A 17017-nucleotide genomic window follows, 5' to 3' on the forward strand; every position below is an offset into this window, starting at 1 on the left:
CATGGAAAACCAAGTTGGCTCAGGGGTTTTCAGGCTTCTGTGGAAGTAAATGAAGTCTGCATCTGCTAGAAGGCTGAGCAGCCTCCAGAAAAATCCCCTCTCTTGGGGAGACTGGTAATTAAGCAGTCATGGCAAACAAGTGGAGGAGGAACAGCTGGTTGTATCCATTTGTTCTCCTGTCATTAGTTGGGGAACAATTTTATAAATTACACGTAAAGTTGGGTTTTGTCTTTCCTCTGCTTGTGCCATCCTCTTTGAGATGACCTCTGTATCCTACCACAGCCTGCCATGCCCTTTGGATGATTGGCTAACAATTTATCTTTTTAGATCAGCTCAGGCTGGTGCATCAAGTTCCCTGGATGCATCCTTATCACTGCACTTACTATATTGCATTATAATTGTGTCTTCAGTAATTACCTCCTATGGTGTATCTGGTGCTGTTCTCAATACTGGGGTTAGATAAGTGAACTAAATGGATAGAAATCCCTGCCCTCGTGGAATTCACACACTGGTGGGAAAAGGTAGACTTCATAAATAAGGAGTGATCAAATATATAGGAAGTCAGATTATGATAAGTGTTAGGAGAAAATGCAGGACAAGGGGAATCAGGAAATGGGACAGGAGGGGAGGAGGGTTGCAATTTTAAGTAGAATAGTTATCAAAGCCTCGGTGTAAAGGGTATGTGAACAAAGACCTGCAGAAGATGAAGGAACAAGCCATACACATCTGGGGGAAGAGATGAGGTAGCTGGAGGAAACTGAGAGAAGAGCAGGTGCAAAGGCCCTGAGGCAGAACTTTCCAGGTGTGTTTTAGGAACAGCAAGCGGCCGTTATGGTTAGAGTGAGTGAGCAGGGGGAGGTGTTGGTGATAAGGAGGGTGGTGATGGAGTGGGAGCGGGTAGTGGCAGCAGAGGATTCCCTAGGGCCTTTAGACCATTATGAAGACTTTGGCTTTTATCCCAAATCGAGTGGGATGCTTTTGGAAGGGTTTCAAGCAGAGAAGTGACATGATCTGACTTAAGATGATCACAGAAGCTGCTGTGTTAAAGAGGATCTGTAGGTGGACTAGGGGGAAAGTAGGAAGACTGATTAGGAGGTTACTGCAGTAATTGAGGCAAGAGATGGAGGTGTCCTGTTCCAGGATGGTAGTAATGAAGGTGATGAGAACTGGCTGGATTTCTAGATAAATTAATGTAAATGCCTCCATTTGAGGGTAAATCCCTCGAGAGTGAGTCCACGTCTTAGGAATTTTTATCCTGAGAACCAAGCATAGTACATAGTGTTTAATAGGGCATACAATTAATATTTGTTGAATGAATGATTGATGAGAAAAATTTGTAATTGTTACCGGTGGGAATAAGCCAGCCTTAATCTCTTTTGTGAACCTATCAGATCATAGAGACAAATCATGGGTAACATCTATTTAGTTTCTCAACTGATGTCGTAAATAAAGCTATTCATGCATGTACTGAACCAAGAAGTGTGGGGTACGATGGATCCAACTGTATTTGTCTATTATTCAGGACTTTCCAAAGCTTTTCATACAGTAATGCAAAGGTTCCCAAAGTTTCTTAGGTGCCATTAGTGTCTCAGTAATGTTTCCACGGTGCTCCATGGGTAAAAGAAATACCTATTAGCTCCACTTATTAAGTAGTTAGGTCCAAATAACTGAATAAGTATTTATACCCCAACAACTCTGTATCTGTTTGAAAAGATAATATAAATTGAAAGAAAAACATTTTTATTTCATCCTTAAATAATTGTTAAATAACAATTGATTGCTAATGGTATGTGTTTCCTTGTTGGTCATTGCAAAGATTCTCAAACCTTGGACTCAGATTGGACACTACCACCTGCATATCCTGTTCCACACTGATTCACACGTGGTCCCTAATTCCCATCACACCAACTACCAAAGCTTTGCAAAGATATGATGTCATCTAATGGAAGGTGGCTTTACACTGAAATTGTGAACCACCTTGAGCTAATAGTTTGTGTGTCCAGCAGATATTAAGTGCCACTATTTCCTTTGAAAGTTTAAAATAGTCCTTGGTTACCCTTGTAAACTCACTGCAATGCCCTGGGGCACCTTGGTGCACCGTTTGGGAACCATGGTGCATTTCCCAAGATTACTTATTTTTTTCAGGCAAACCTACTAACATCACATTGGATAGTATTCTGTGCAACATGATTTGGGAACTGTTGGGGTAGAGCACATCAAGAGGGCTCCCTGCTGCAGAAGGAGACGCTGCAGTCCAATGGGAAACACCCCTGAGTTTTGATGGAGCGAGTGTGCTTAGAGGATATGCATTCTGAATGTAGTGCTTCTCCCCTATTTTTAGACCTCAGCAGGTGGGTCTGCTGTGACTCCAGGTCTTGCTTCTAAAGAGAGTCCACATCCTAGAAAGTGTACTGTATATGGGGATTTGGAGGTCTAGCTTTGCTCCCATCCAGTCATGCTTAAGACAGGTATCCCAGCCTCCAAAAATAAACGCACATGTGCAGCTGAAAGCAGAGGTTTGCAGAGCCAGTAGATGTTTTCTGGAGAGGCAGGGACATTCTAGACAAGATCCTTTGGATGTAAGTTGGGTTTTTTCAGCAGATATCTAGCTAATGCAAGATTGCCCTCTTAAATGGGAGTTTATTACAAGGATCTCCAGATCTTGAGACAGCACAAGAATAATCTCTTTAGACTTCCTCTCATTCTGGGTTTCAGGGTGTTGAAGACTGAGCGTGTCAGTGATCTCATAGCTAATGTAGCTATAGCCTCAGCTCCATGATCTACCTTCTCTGGGCATATCCTTTCCCGGAGAGATTTCCACAGAACCCCAGCCCACAAGATGCTTTAAGAATAAAGGAGTCTATGATGTATATATGGAAAGGCACAAAAAGCCTAGATTTTCCACATTTCCCAGTTTTAGAAGCTCTTGATGAAATGCAAAGGGGAATTACCAGTGAAAACCTGTGTTTGTAGGGGTGTGTGTGTGTGTGTGTGTGTGTGTGTGTGTGTGTATGTGTATGGATGGTGTGTGATTATGACTAATGTCCATCAATTACCTGCAAATTACTAGATGATGCCTGTAATGATAGTTCTGTTTTTAGCTTAATGGTTTATGTATCTAACTAGTGGCTGCTGTCTGGAGTAGGGCTGCTGGCAAATCACAACACTATTTGCCAAGCCTGTCAGTGTGACAAATGTTGCTTACGTTTACTCTTTTATTCCCAAGGTCAATTGGTATGTCTTTTTTCATATCACTGTTTGATGTGCTAACAGCCTTAAATGAGAACCATTCAATAAAGGCCTAATTTGCTATATTACTATTTATTCCTGGGTAATTCTATATTAGTTTGGCTCTTTAAGATTGCAAAGAAGAGACATGCATAGATCACCCTCGGAAGTGGAGGCTTATCACATGGTTCTCCAGATCTTGGGGCAGCACAGAACCACATCTCAGACCTTTGGTCACTCTGGGTTTCAGAACTTTCAAGATAGGGAGTGTCAGCAGCCTCATGGCTGACATAGCAACAGCCTCGTGATTGTTGTAGCAACAGCCTCAGCTTCATAATAACCTGCATTCTCTGGGCCTATTGTTTCCCAGAGAGGGTTCCACAGAACCCCAGCCCACAGGATGCTTTAAGAATAAAAGGGGCTATAATATAATGGGTTTGGGATCTGTTACATAATCTATTCCCGCCTTGAAGGTTTACATTGACTTAGCTTGTTAAAAGGCCTCCTACGCATTTTATTTTTTATTTGTTTTCTGAAAAATCCTTGCTTTGTTTAACCCAGCATTTCCCAATTCTGTTTAACCGGTGGACACTCTAGAAACATGCTTTGAAAAATAACCTAGTTTTGGTACTTTCCAGAAAAATCTGGTTGTATTAATTTGTCAGTCTCTGTGTTGGGGGGTCTGCATCACCACCCCCATGATTTATTAGGACTCATAGGATTCAGTATAAATTTGTACCCATGGCTATGATTTATTATAGTGAAAGGATACAGAGCAAAGTCAGCAAGGGGAAAAGGTGCATCCTGGGGCGATGGCTGGGAGAAGCCAGGCACAAGTTTCCAAGAGTTTTCTTCTGGCAAAGGCACACAGGTCGTGCTTCAAACCCCTGGCAACTAATTGTGACAACACATATGAAATACTGCCAACCAGGAAAGCTCAGCAGAGACTCATTGCCCAGGGTTTTCCCACAGAGATGATTACCTAGACCCCTCTTCCTGACACATACCAAAATTCTAGGCTCCCAGGTGGAAAGCAGGTGTTCAGCATAAACCATAATGTTTGTACAAATTGTTTAGACCTCTCTTGAAAGTACTGGAAATGGAGGGAACCCTCCTGAAATCCCGGTTCCCAGATGCCAGACGGGGATTATACTTGTAAGCTGGCCTTTCAAAGGATAGCAGTCAGGCCTTTTCTGTCTGCTTTCTCATAGTGAAACCTTCATTTATTGACTATATATTGCATCTAATATGTACTGTGCACTAGTGATATAGTGAAAAGGTTATAGATAGTCTTTGCCTCCAAGAGACTTACCATCAAGAAGGAAAGACAGATATATAACAATTCAGTAAGAAAATCGATTCATGATCATTGGGATGAATGTTACAAAGTAGAAGTATTCTATTCTCTGAGGACATTTATCAAGGATCCCTAAACTCTTTCCCAGAGGAACTGATGCTGAAAGTGAGCCCTGAAAAGCTAATGCAGGGTTGGGGGGAAGGTAAGGTGGAGGCCACCTGGGTGGCAAAGGGAGACATCTGGGCACAGAGTCCTAGGGACAGCATCTGCAAAGGTCCTGAGATGGGAAGAGATGTGGCACCTTCAAGGACAGTATAAGAAGCCAGCTTATGCCTATAATCCCAGCACTTAGGGAGGCTGGGGCAGGTGGATCACGAGGTCAGGAGATCAAGACCATCCTGGCTAATACTGTGAAACCCTGTCTCTACTAAAAATACAAAAAAATTAGCTGGGCATGGTGGCGGGCATCTGTAATCCCAGCACTTTGGGAGGCCAAGGCAGGCAGATCACGAGTTCAGAAGATCGAGACCATCCTGACTAACATGGTCAAACTCCATCTCTACTGAAAATACAAAATAAATTAGCCGGGCATGGTAGTGGCCTGTAATCCTAGCTACTCGGGAGGCTGAGGAAGGAGAATGGTGTGAAACCCCGGAGGCAGAGCTTGGAGAGAGCCGAGATCACGCCACTGCACTCCAGCCTGGGCCACAGAGTGAGACTCCTTCTCAAAAAAAAGAAGCCAGTGTGGGTAGAGGGGGAAAGACCAAAGGGGAGAGAGCCATGAGCTGAGGTAGAAAGAAAGGCAGGCCAGGTCTTGCAAGGCAAAGCCTCGGGCCACGTCACCCAGAGAGCCATCCATCTCTGTCATTCCTGATCATTATGTCCTTCTAGCTGATCCAGATCACTTATTTCACTTGAGGCCTAGGGAACCAGTCCCAGCAACACTCACTCAGGGACGACTCAGGGCTCTGCCTCCATCCTCAGAAAGTTATGAAAAGTGAGGGTTTATCACATGGTTCTCCTGATCTTGGGGCAGCACAGAGACAATCTTAAAGAGCCCAACTAATATAGAATTATCCAGGAATAAATGGTGATATAGCAAATTGGGCTTTTATTGAATGGTTCTCATTTAAGGCTGTTAGCACATCAAACTGATATGAAAAATGACATGCCAATTTGACCTTGGGAATAAAAGAGTAAGTGTAAGCAACACTCGTCACACTGACAGTCTTGGCAGATAGTGTTTTGATTTGCCAGCCGCCCTACTCCAGACAGTTCCAGAAAGTTCCATGTGCCTGGAAGACATTTGGACAAAGCCTAATTCTTCCGTCTTTCCCTGTCTTCTATGTTTTTCTATCAAGCAGGAATCAAGACTTACATTTACTCCAGTAATGGGGTCAACCCAATGTACTAATAGACTCCATAATTCCAGGTTGGAGTTTGTTGAGATCAGAGTTTCATTATGGCCTTTCTCACTGGTTCTCTGACTGGCAAAAGCAAAGCCATGTCTCTGATGAGCTTGGCCCAAGATTCAACCTGGTATGTTCCTCCTCCTCTCTGAGGATCAGCATCTGAGGCCTGTTGCCACTCAGTAAATATTTGAGGGATTAAAATTGGATTGAACTTGAGAGGTGGCACGCTCATACCTTTGGCAGATGTGAATGCCAGTGTTCTTCTGTGCATGGAGCCCAAGTGTGTCTCTCTGGAGCCTCTGTCCTGTGGTCCTTCTTCCTTGCCAAGCATTTCATGAGGACATTGTTGTGTCAAGCATGACCCTAAGGATGTGGAGACAGTTCGTATCCTTTGCCTTGCCAACTCTGTTGGACCCCAGACTATATGTGCCCACTTTCTTCAACTGTTCCTCACCCCACAGGGTGAGGGGTCTTTTAGGGTCTCCTTGCTGCAAGCCTGGCACGTCAAAGCCAAGAGACCCCAGCCTGAGGAAGTGAGTAGTTGGTCAACTTGAGAGCCTTGAAGTTCTCAAACATGGGCACAAACTCCTGGAGTAAGAAAATGAGCTTTCATTTCCATGGGTAGGAATTTGCAGACACTTCACTTGGGTGGAAGAAATGTCATATTCCTGCATTAAAAACAATTTGACTTTGAGTCCCCTGCATAAAGGGGAAGAATTTCACTTCAGCCACTGTTGGGATTCTCCCAAGCAAGGTCTTACATAGACCTGGCATTCCAGGAAGACCCTCAGGTCTCAGTCCACACTGGGCATTGTTGATGTGCTCAAGGCCTCAGTGACACCTGAAGGCAGGAAGCTCAGTTGTATCCGAGCCAAATTCTGGTGGGGGAGTTCAAGACCTTCTGCTTAGAATGGGAGTCCTTTTGTGTACAGTCCAGCACTTTCTTCTGTCCCCTCTTCCTTATTTAAATAAATAAATAAATGGCCCATTCATTTATTTTTGAGACAGGGTCTCATTCTGTCACCCAGGCTGGAATGCAGTGACATGATCATAGCTCACTGCAGCCTCAAACTCCTGGGCTCAAGCAATCCTTCTGCCTCAGGCTCCTGAGCAGCTGGGACTACAGGCATGCACCACCATGCACAACTACTCTTGAAAGTTTTTGGAAAAACAGGATCTCACTATATTGACCAGGGTGATCTCGAACTCCTGGCCTCAAGCGATCCTCCTGCCTCGGCCTCTCAAAATGTTGGGATTACAGGCACAAGCTACTGCACACAGCCTAATACCCTCTTTAAAATAAAAGCTCCCACCCTTTTATTTTTCCTGGAATGATTAGGAAGAAGTGGAGGTGTTCGAAGCAGTCTGCTTTTTCCTTATATCTCGCCTCATTTCATGGGTGTGAAGGGGATTTGCCATGTCACTAAGTGTTACTTAGCCCAAGTCTGGATGTCTCTCCCTCCTGTTGTCTATACTGCCAGCATCAGAGTCACCTAAGACTCTGTGTGGCTGCTCCTCGAAACACCAAATAGTCGGCCATTCATTCATTTATCCATTCATTTAGAAATACACATGCAAGGTGAGCAACACAAACTCAGCCATGGCTCTTGTGGTGCTTTCATCTAGTCAGGGAGACCTTAATGAAAACTACTTACCCCAATAAACATCTAATTAGGAATTATGGTTAGTGCTAGTAAAGAAAAGAAAAGAAAAGGGATGTCAGTCAGGATAGGTCAGGTTATACTCTGTGTACTAATCATGGTTTTTTAATTGTCTATATTTTCTGATACTTTGACATCTTGGGGCTTTGCTGACCTAAAATAGCAAACAGCTCTCCTGGAAGTATGCCTTTCATACTTCAGCCTCCTGAATAGCTGGGACCACTTAAGCCCCCTGAGTAGCTGGGACCACAAGTTTAGCTGAGTAACCACCACACTCAGACAAATTTTTGAAAACATTTTTATAGAGATGGGATTTCACCATGTTGCTCAGGCTGGTCTTGAACTCCTGAGCTCAAGTGATCCTCCCACCTTGGCCTCCCAAAGTGCTGGGATTACAGGTGTGAGCCACTATGCCTGGCCTCTACCTCTTTTATTGAGATCTCATTGTTTATCTACTATCCCCCTGCCCTAATTACCCAGGGCCAGACATCAGACAGCTAAGGGTGGTCCACATACCCTGGTGCCCTCTGAAATTATTCAAACTAGGCAATCCTAAACCTGCTCAGCTGCTTACCTGATCTTGCTCATTCCTTCTTGGGAAAACCACAATAAAGGCTCTTGCCCACATTTTCCCAGGCTCCTGCTGCCTTGTCACTGAAGCTGGAGCTTCTGACATGCTTGTGGCCCTGCATGGCATAGTATGCCCCTTCCTCTAGGAAACTGTGTTATCTTTTCAGCGGCAGTGTCTTCTGATCTGTTGGCCTCACCATACCTGAGTGGTAGTAACAAAACCTACAATTGAAAACATGGTGGTAGCAAACAACCCTCAAATTGAAATGGCTTAACTCACCAAAAGTTTATTTCTTGCTCATGCTGCAGATTCAAAAGAGGTTTGCAGGGGCTCTCTGCTTAGGGGAGTTGCTCAGAGACCGTGGCTGCGGAGGCCAAGGATCACTGACCTTGGATAAGGGGAAGGGAATTCAGCAAAAGGTACACAGGCTGTTCAAGCCTCCCTCCTGGCAACAGCGACTTTCACTGCTACCCAAATCTCCCTGGCCAAGCTGGTGTCATGGCCAGGCCTGACCTCCACAGGGATGGGAGGTGCTGTTCCACTCTGTGTCTAGAAGGAAAGCTGGAAATGCAAGGTGAATCATACCAGTGACTTCACTGGGACCTCTGAGCATGCAGAATAGGCTGGTCTGGGATGTCAGGAATGCAGCTTTCTAGAAGTAACGTTGAGACACTCGTGATAAGATTTGAATGATGAGAAAGAGTTAATTAGACAAATCCCAAGGGTTAGAAAGTGTTCTAAATGGGAGACAGTGTGTGCAAAGATCCTGAAGATGGGGCATGGCAAATTGAAGGAACTGAAACCAGAGGTGTACGAAGGAAGGGAATGGGAGAAAAGCGGGGGAAGAGTATTTAATCACTGACATTATTTAGAACATGGATGCATGGTGATAAGAAGTGAACTTTTAAAGTCCATTTTATTATTGATTTCAAATTCCCTACAGGAAATTAATGCCCTTATTGCCTGCACTTTGGGCTGACCACTTCCTTTGCCCTTGGGATGGCCTTGACCAAAGAAGACTGGGGGGCTGGAGCCAGGCAGGAGACAGAGCAGAGAATCTGTCAGGGCCAAGCCATGCAGGATTTGTGAACCTCGTTAGGGATTCTGGCTTTAATCCTAAGAACAGTGGGAGGCTGTGGAAAGATTCTGAGCTGAGAAAGAAATGAGGAGTATATGGTGTCCTGGCCGTCCCATTTTCAAGACTCTGGGTTACTTTTGGCAGGAAGGCAAAAACAAAGAAAAGACACTGGAGAAAATGAGAAGACAATAAGGCTGATGTAAAGCAGAAGATGAGTATTGTTTTACACGTTTGGCTATGCCACCTGTTTGCAAAATGCTGTTCTCTGTGCATTTTAGAGTCTGCAAGAAGGATAACTCATAGCAACAGGGGACTCTCACCTGCCTTGCCATCATTTTACTGCATTTCTCTGCTAAGTCTGGATTTCACTATTGAAGGATACCTCACTCCTTTCAATATGGTATTTAATCTTGTCAGATAAAAGATGGGAAAGTCTGAAAGTTTTATTTGCTCATTCTGTCATGCAACACCATAGCTCCTCCTAACTGCGGGGTCTTCAGCGTGTCTAAAATCGACCTCAGAGATAAGTGGGTGGGGGAGCGATGATTCAGGTATCCAGCTGGGGAGATTCAATTTCCCATCCCCTCCCCCAGCCTTAGCTAGCGCCTTTGAGGAATCCTCCCTGCTGGAATTTATCTACCAACCCTGGGAAAGAGCAGAGCAGTGGTAAATATCTGATTAGAGAAAATGCCTAGCAAGCTGCAATTCCATATATTGTAAGTGATAAAACTGTAATTGTTTGTTGACAGTGTACATTAGCTATTCACAGCTTGCGTCAATATAGTACCGAGAAACTAGGGTCTAGGAATCTTTAATGGCAGTGCAAAAATATCCTGGAACTAAGTTGGGGAATAAAATCAACAATTTCTGCTTAGTGAGAGGAATGCCATTCTCAGAGAGGACTTCATAGGAGAAGGCCTGGTGAGGTTTGAGCTTCCTCCATGAGGCTCTATGTAGTTGAAGGAAAGGATGGTCCCTAGGCTGAGTGTCTGGGAAGGGCACCCAAGGGCATAATTCTGGTACACATGGGTGAGAGACAAGTTGCAGCTGCTGTGAATTGGGCCCACCTGGAGATGGAGACAACCAGAGCTTGCTAGGATGGGGTCTGGGGAACCAGATATAGGTCTGGCCTTGCTGGGGACAATTTACTATTTTAATCCATAGGGTACAATGGGATGATGTCAGTCTGTCACTGAAGATACGAATATTTCAGGGGAGGGAAAGGCAACTGGTGCATGGGCAAGTCAACAGGAAGCCAAGGAATAGGCTAACGGGGGCCCTATGGCCTGAGTTCTGGTACTGGTAGTCAGCAAGGCTGCAGTCAATGCCGCCGGTGGGGGCGGGGAGGGTGCAATACAGGCTGGAGTGGATAGGAGGCGGCTGGAGTGAGGGGCCTGGAAAAGACAAAGCTCAAAGCCCAATCCAGGGAGACTGAGTGTAAGTCTGATCTAATGGAGGACTGGAGTACTGTCCAATAGCAATATAATATGAGCCATAGATAAAATTTTTTAAAACTTATTAAATTAAATTTAATTTTTTAGTGGTAGAGGGTGTTTTATTGGGGAAATTCACAGACAGAAGCATGGTCTTGGGTAGCCACAAGGCAGGTAGATCTCTGCAATGTTACTCCCCAGACCCAGGGTGTATGTACCATAGGGAAAGGGTGTATGTGTCCAGCCAGACAATGAAAAGCAGCCTCTAGAACAGGGAAGGGTACTGTATGTGTCATAGCCTGTAACTTGTATGATAAACATCAAGACTGACATATTCTTATGCTAGGAACAGTAAATAAAATAGGAATCAGGAGGCATTCTCAAGACTGGAGCTAATCAGAAGTCAATATGGTAGATTTGTATTCATGAAACTTTTTATTTTGAAATAATAATAGATTCACAGGAGAGGTTCCATGTACCCTTCTCCCAGTTTCCTCCAATAGTTACATCTTATGTAACTATAGCACACTCTCAAAACCAGGAAACTGCCACTGGTGCAATGTGTGTGTATACTTCTGTGTCATTTTATCACATGCAGATTCCCATAACCATCACTGCAATCAAGACACAGAATGATTCCATCACCCAAAGATCTCCTCATACTACCTCTTTGTGGTCATATCCATTTCCCTTCCTCTTACGATTCCTAATCTCTAGCAAGCACTAATCTGTTTTCCATCTCTTTAATTTTATCATCTCTAGAATGTTATATAAATTGAATCACATGGCATGTGATCTTTTGAGATTAGCTTTTTTTCCCTACTTGGCTTAATGACCTTGAGGTCCACCCAAATTGCTGCATGTATTCATAGTCCATTCCTTTTTATTGCTGAGTAGTATTCTGTGGTATGGATGTACTCCAGTTTGTTTAGTCATTCACCTATTATTGTAGGACATTTTGGTTGTTTCCAGTTTGGGCTATTAGGAATAAAGCTGCTATGAACAATTATGCATAGGTTTTTGGGCCTAATGGATATAAGTTTCCACTTCTCTGGAGTAAATTGCTGAGTTGTATAGTTATGTGGTTTTTTTTTTCTTAAAGAAACTGCCAAACTATTTACCAGAGTGGCTGCATGTTTTTGCATTTCTACCAGCATTGTATGAGGAATCCAGTTTTCCTGTATCATCACCAGCATTGGGTATCGTGACTATAGTGTTTTATTTTAGCTGTTCCAATGGGTGTGTAGTAATATTTCTTCATGGTCTTAATTTGTATTTCCTTAAAGGCTAGTGATGTTGAACATCTTTTCATGTGCTTATTTGCCATGCATATGTCTTATTTGGTGAAATGTCTCTTCCATGTCTTTTGCGGATTTTCTAACTGAGTTGTTGAATCCTTGCCTTTTTCTCAATCTTAAGGGAAAAGCATTCAGTCTTTCACCATGAAGTGTGATGTCAGCTACTGTTTTTTTTTTTTTTGTAGATGTTCTTTAACAAGTTCAGAAACTTACCCTCTATTTGTAGGTTTCTGAATTTTTTTTTTCGTTTAACTACAAATGGGTGTTGAAATGTGTCAAATACTTTTTCTGCATTAGTTGATGTGGTCATGTGATTTTTCTACCTTTAACCTGTTAATATGGTAGATTACACCGATTGATTTTTCAAATGTTGAACCAGCCTTGCATCTTTAGACACAACCCCACTTGGTTATGGTATAAAAATATTTTTATATATTGCTGAATTCTCCTTGCCAATATTTTGTTAAGGTTTTTGTGTTTGTATTCATGTGAAATATTGATCTTCATTTTTCTTTATTTGTATTGTCTTTGGCTTGGTACCAGGGTAATACTGGCCTCATAATATGAGTTTGGAAATGTTTGTTCTTCTTTTCTGGAAGAGATTAGAGTAGAATTGGTGTTAATTCTTCTTTATATGTTTGGTAGAATTCTCTAGTGAAATCATCTAGGCCTAGATATTTCTTTTTTGGGAGTTTTAAAATTACTAATTCAATTTCCTTAATAGTTATAGGGCTATTCAAGTGATCTGTTTCATACTGGGAAACTTACGGTAGTTTGTGCTTTTCAAGTTTGTGCCCATTTCATTTAATGTGTCAAATGCGTGTGTGTAATTTGTAGTATTTCCTTATTATCGTGTTGTTAAGTGCAGGATCTGTTTTCCTTAGCTCTTGCCAACTCTAGATAGGTGAAAAATGAGTCTTGGGGTTTCAGTTTTCACATTTTTATATTAATTAGGTGGATCATTAATTTGTATTGTATCTTTTGCTCTTTTCCTCCTGTTTATCGTTTTCTTACTGATTTGTAAGAACTTTTTCTAGGTTATAAATACGAATCCTCCTCCCGTCACATATTCGTAACCTTTCAGTTTGCACTTTTCTCATTATCTTTTACAGTTTTTTGTCACACATACATGCTTTTAATTTTCATGTAGTTATTAATCAATATTTTCCTTTAAGACCTCTGGGGTTTTATGTTGTATCCATTAGCACTCAATTTCAAGAGATAGAAAACCAAGTCAAGCTAGTTTAAGAAAAAAAGAAAGTAAAGAAAGAATGTTAGCTTATGTAACTGGGCATTGAAGAGATAAATCTCGCTGCATGGATTAAGGATCTGAAAAATACATCATCAGGGTTCTGTTTCTCTTCTCTTGCCACTGCTCAGCTTTTATTTATATCTATCTGGCGATATCATTTTCTCTAAAGCAGATAGTCTCTGTGTGCTGATAAAAAGGCTGCTGGGAGTCTCAAGCTTATATTGTAGTAGTTTAAGGTCCAAAAATAAAAGGCTTTCAGAGTCTGTATATTATATCCCATAGAAGGACTCAGAATGCCTCTGCTTGGGTGGTATGGTCTCTTCCCTCTTCCCCCATACCCTGAATCAGTCCATAAAAATGAGGGCTAGTATGTCGTGATTGATCATTTACCTAGCTCTGTGGCTAGTGGGTAGGTGGAGTACCATCAGAACTCCATGCCATGGACAGCTCCCATGGAAGACTGACAGGGCAAATAGGTGCAAAGAGACTCCTCTGCATGTCTTGCTTAGGAGGCCTTTCCCCAGCATAAGATGATTAAACAAAGTTTGTTTCCTTATAATATGTATGATTTCATTATTTTATGTATACATTTTTGATGAGAGAGAGTATATGAATATGGGGTGAGGTAGGGATCTTTTGCTGGGTGTGTTTATATTTGAAGAGAAGATGCTGTTGAAACTTATTTGGTTGCCTGCTGCATAATTTGATCATTTTTTCTTTGCTTTTTCTTGAGTCTATTCTGAGTTAACATGAATCCCACAAGGTTAGGATGGTGGGAAGGGCAAGGGTTTCATCTAGCATAAGGGTCTTCACAGTGTCTGTTAACAAATATCTGATTTTACTCATCTGAGCCCAATACTCATGCCCTTCAGTGGATATCCTGGGCATCAAGATATTGTATAGCAGTGGGAGGTATACAGCGGCACCCAGGAGAACCACGGATATTTCAAATTACCTAAAAATGGGGACAAAGTTAAACCTTGAAATTCCTCCTGGATTCCTACCTGGGTGTGGTAAGGCAGGCTGAGGCTTAGAGGGGGTTAAGGACAAAGGTGTGTAGGAGACTGGCCACCTCACTATGACCTGTGTGCACAATCAGGTCCCTGTGAGGGTCACCAAGCATGGATGCCCAGCAGTGGACAAGGTCTTTCCTAAATGTATTCCCAAGTGTTCAGTGGTATCTTTTTCCCTTAGAGGAATCTTTAAAAATGATTATCTTGTGTAAAAGCATATTATTTCAGGTTCAACAATTCCTTTAGCTTCACACCTGTTTCCTTTTATTCAGTTAAATTCCAGAAAGAAAATTTAAACATTTTAATTTTAATAGCACGTGCAGTTTGATCCCATTTGTATGAAATTATTTCATTGAATATGATTCCGTCTATTGATCCCACCATCTCTTTGTATGTCAACTGTCAGGAATAATTATTTCTAGATTGTGTTGGTTTTTTATTTTTTGCTTTCTTTAAAAACTAATAGGCACTTATTTCTATAAAAGCAGTAGACATTCCTTTGAAAGAATAAAGTCTATGATAAGAAGCATCCTCATTCTTCTACTTAGAGTTGGCTCTATTTCCCTTACTATGTGAATAAATATTGTCTACTGGCAATTGTTAGTTGTAAACTCATGGGGAATTATACCCAGAGCCTCACAGGACCTCAGCCAGAAAGAGAGGAGACGGGAAAAGAAATCAGAAAAGGAGAAAAGAGGAAACACAAAGGAAGCAGGCAAGCCTCCAGGTTGGGGATTAGACCATGGCTTTGGGGGAGTCACTTCCTCATGTTTCTGGGGCAGAAGCCTGCTGGTTTTCATCACCTCTGCTGAGAATCACTTTGTCTTTGAACACCCTCTGTGTGCCTAGATCAGCACTGTGTATCCAGCAGGCACTCAATAAATGCTTCATGGATGTGTAGTTTCCCAAGGGGGTCATTCTCCCTAATCCACTTCTTTGTCTTTCAGGCTCACAGGCTTTCAGCTGCCAGCCACCATTGTTAGTGCAGCCACCACCCTCTCTCTGCGCCTCATCAGCGACTATGCAGTCAGTGCCCAAGGCTTCCACGCCACCTATGAAGGTAAGTGCCTCCCTCGTCGGCCACAGGAGCCGGAGATGTGATGTCCTAATAGCCACAAGCAGGACTGCATTGCTCACAGATGCACGGAAGTGTTCTTCAGACCCAGAGCTTGCGCCTGTCCTAACAAGGCTGGTTACTAACCAGTAACTCAGTTACTTAAATTGTCCCTCTTGGTTCCCAGGAAACTGAGAATTGAAATCAAAGCTCATGTGCGGTAGTTTATCCTGAGGGCCTGGTAACATCTACTTCTCTGTCCCCTTTAACTGGGTTTTGTTGTGTTTTTATTTTTTTAATTCTGTTTTATATTGGGCTTCATTGTATAAGGTACCTCAGGTTGTTTTTGAAAATAAAAGACATATAAACCCTAAGTAAAAGAAATAAAATAAGCAGCTGAAAACACCAAACAATGACTGCCAAGAGTCAGTTTTATATCATTCAGAGAAGAACAATCGATTTTTCCTTAATAGCATGGATTAGGGGCTTTTGGTTTGCGCTATGCAAATAATTTGTACTTCTCTCAGTCTGTTTAAATATGGTGTTAGAATTCAAATTAACACTAATATCTTCAGATTATACACTATTATTATTATTAACTTTATTATGTTCAGAAGGTGGTACTTCTAGATCTCTGTCATTTCCCTGGGAAATTTACATCTCATTAATAGGTAATTATGCCACTCTTGGCTAAGACCTGCACTGTTATTTTGTGTTAAGATCATTAATAGGCATATTTTAAGACTGTTAATGATAATTAATAACAGTAATGACATAATACCCTAGTAAAGCATGCCAGATATCCAAAAGCTTTTTTTTTTTTCTTTTGCCTTTGCCTTTGTTTAAGAACTTAAAGAGTAAGCGATGCTTTCTTGAATGAAGCTATAGCAATACAGAAACAGATACTCCCTGTCTTGGCCAGGGGTGTAATGCATAAAGAGGACAAGTTCTGCCTCCTTAGCAAAAAACCACCCCTGGTGGCAGGGGGTATAGGGGAGATGGTTTGATGCTTTAACCTGAGCAACTGGGGGCTCCTGGGAAGGCTTCAGTTATTTTTAACTAAAGTTTGCTGAGAAGGCTCCTGAGAAAGTTCCACCTGTCTTTTGCTGAGGGCTTCTGACATAACTCTATTTTACCTTAACTGAGGGCTCCTGACAAAGACTGACCTGTCCTTAAAGTGAGGATTCCTGAAATAGCCTAATTTCTTTTTAAAAAATGATCAGATCTCGGCCGGGTGTGGTGGCTAACACTTGTAATCCCAGCACTTTGGGAGGATGAGGCGAGTGAATCACTTGAGGCCAGGAGTTTGAGACCATCCTGGGCAACATGAGAAAATCCCATCTCTACTGAAAATACAAAAATTAGCCAGGCATGGTGTTACACACCTGTAATCCCAGCTACTTGGGAGGCTGAGGCACAAAAACTGCTTGAACCTGAGAGATGGCACTGCACTCCAGCCTGGGTGACAGAATGAGACTCTGTCTCAAAAAAAAAAAAAAAAAGTTCCTACTAATATCAAGCCTGTGATTTTTGTCATCCTATTTATTCCTTCAACCTGGCCCTGAATCCAAAGTAATTCTCTCCAAGTTTGAGCAACAAGCTCCTCACTAGGAGAAGCCTCTTCAGAAGCTTCCTAAAGTCTGTCTGGCCATTAGCTCCTTCCACAATAGGTTGGCCTTGGGGACATTGACTGCACTTGGGACCCGGGGCCAGGAAAAGG

The 17017-nt window shown here is 42.4% G+C and overlaps 1 protein-coding gene across 5 annotated transcripts in view; it reads left to right on the forward strand.

The window, feature by feature from the left end:
- CSMD2 (CUB and Sushi multiple domains 2) overlaps positions 1 to 17017 on the forward strand; it is a 643453-nt gene that overhangs the window by 110929 nt on the left and 515507 nt on the right. For all 5 annotated transcript variants that reach the window (XM_034960731.3, XM_055095664.2, XM_034960735.3 and 2 more), the window contains exon 3: positions 15191 to 15303. In XM_034960731.3, the coding sequence (XP_034816622.3) occupies positions 15191 to 15303 (113 nt within the window). The remainder of the gene's footprint in view (positions 1 to 15190; positions 15304 to 17017) is intronic.

Source organism: Pan paniscus, chromosome 1 (genome assembly GCF_029289425.2).
Source record: "Pan paniscus chromosome 1, NHGRI_mPanPan1-v2.0_pri, whole genome shotgun sequence".
Taxonomy (NCBI): Eukaryota; Metazoa; Chordata; class Mammalia; order Primates; family Hominidae; genus Pan; species Pan paniscus.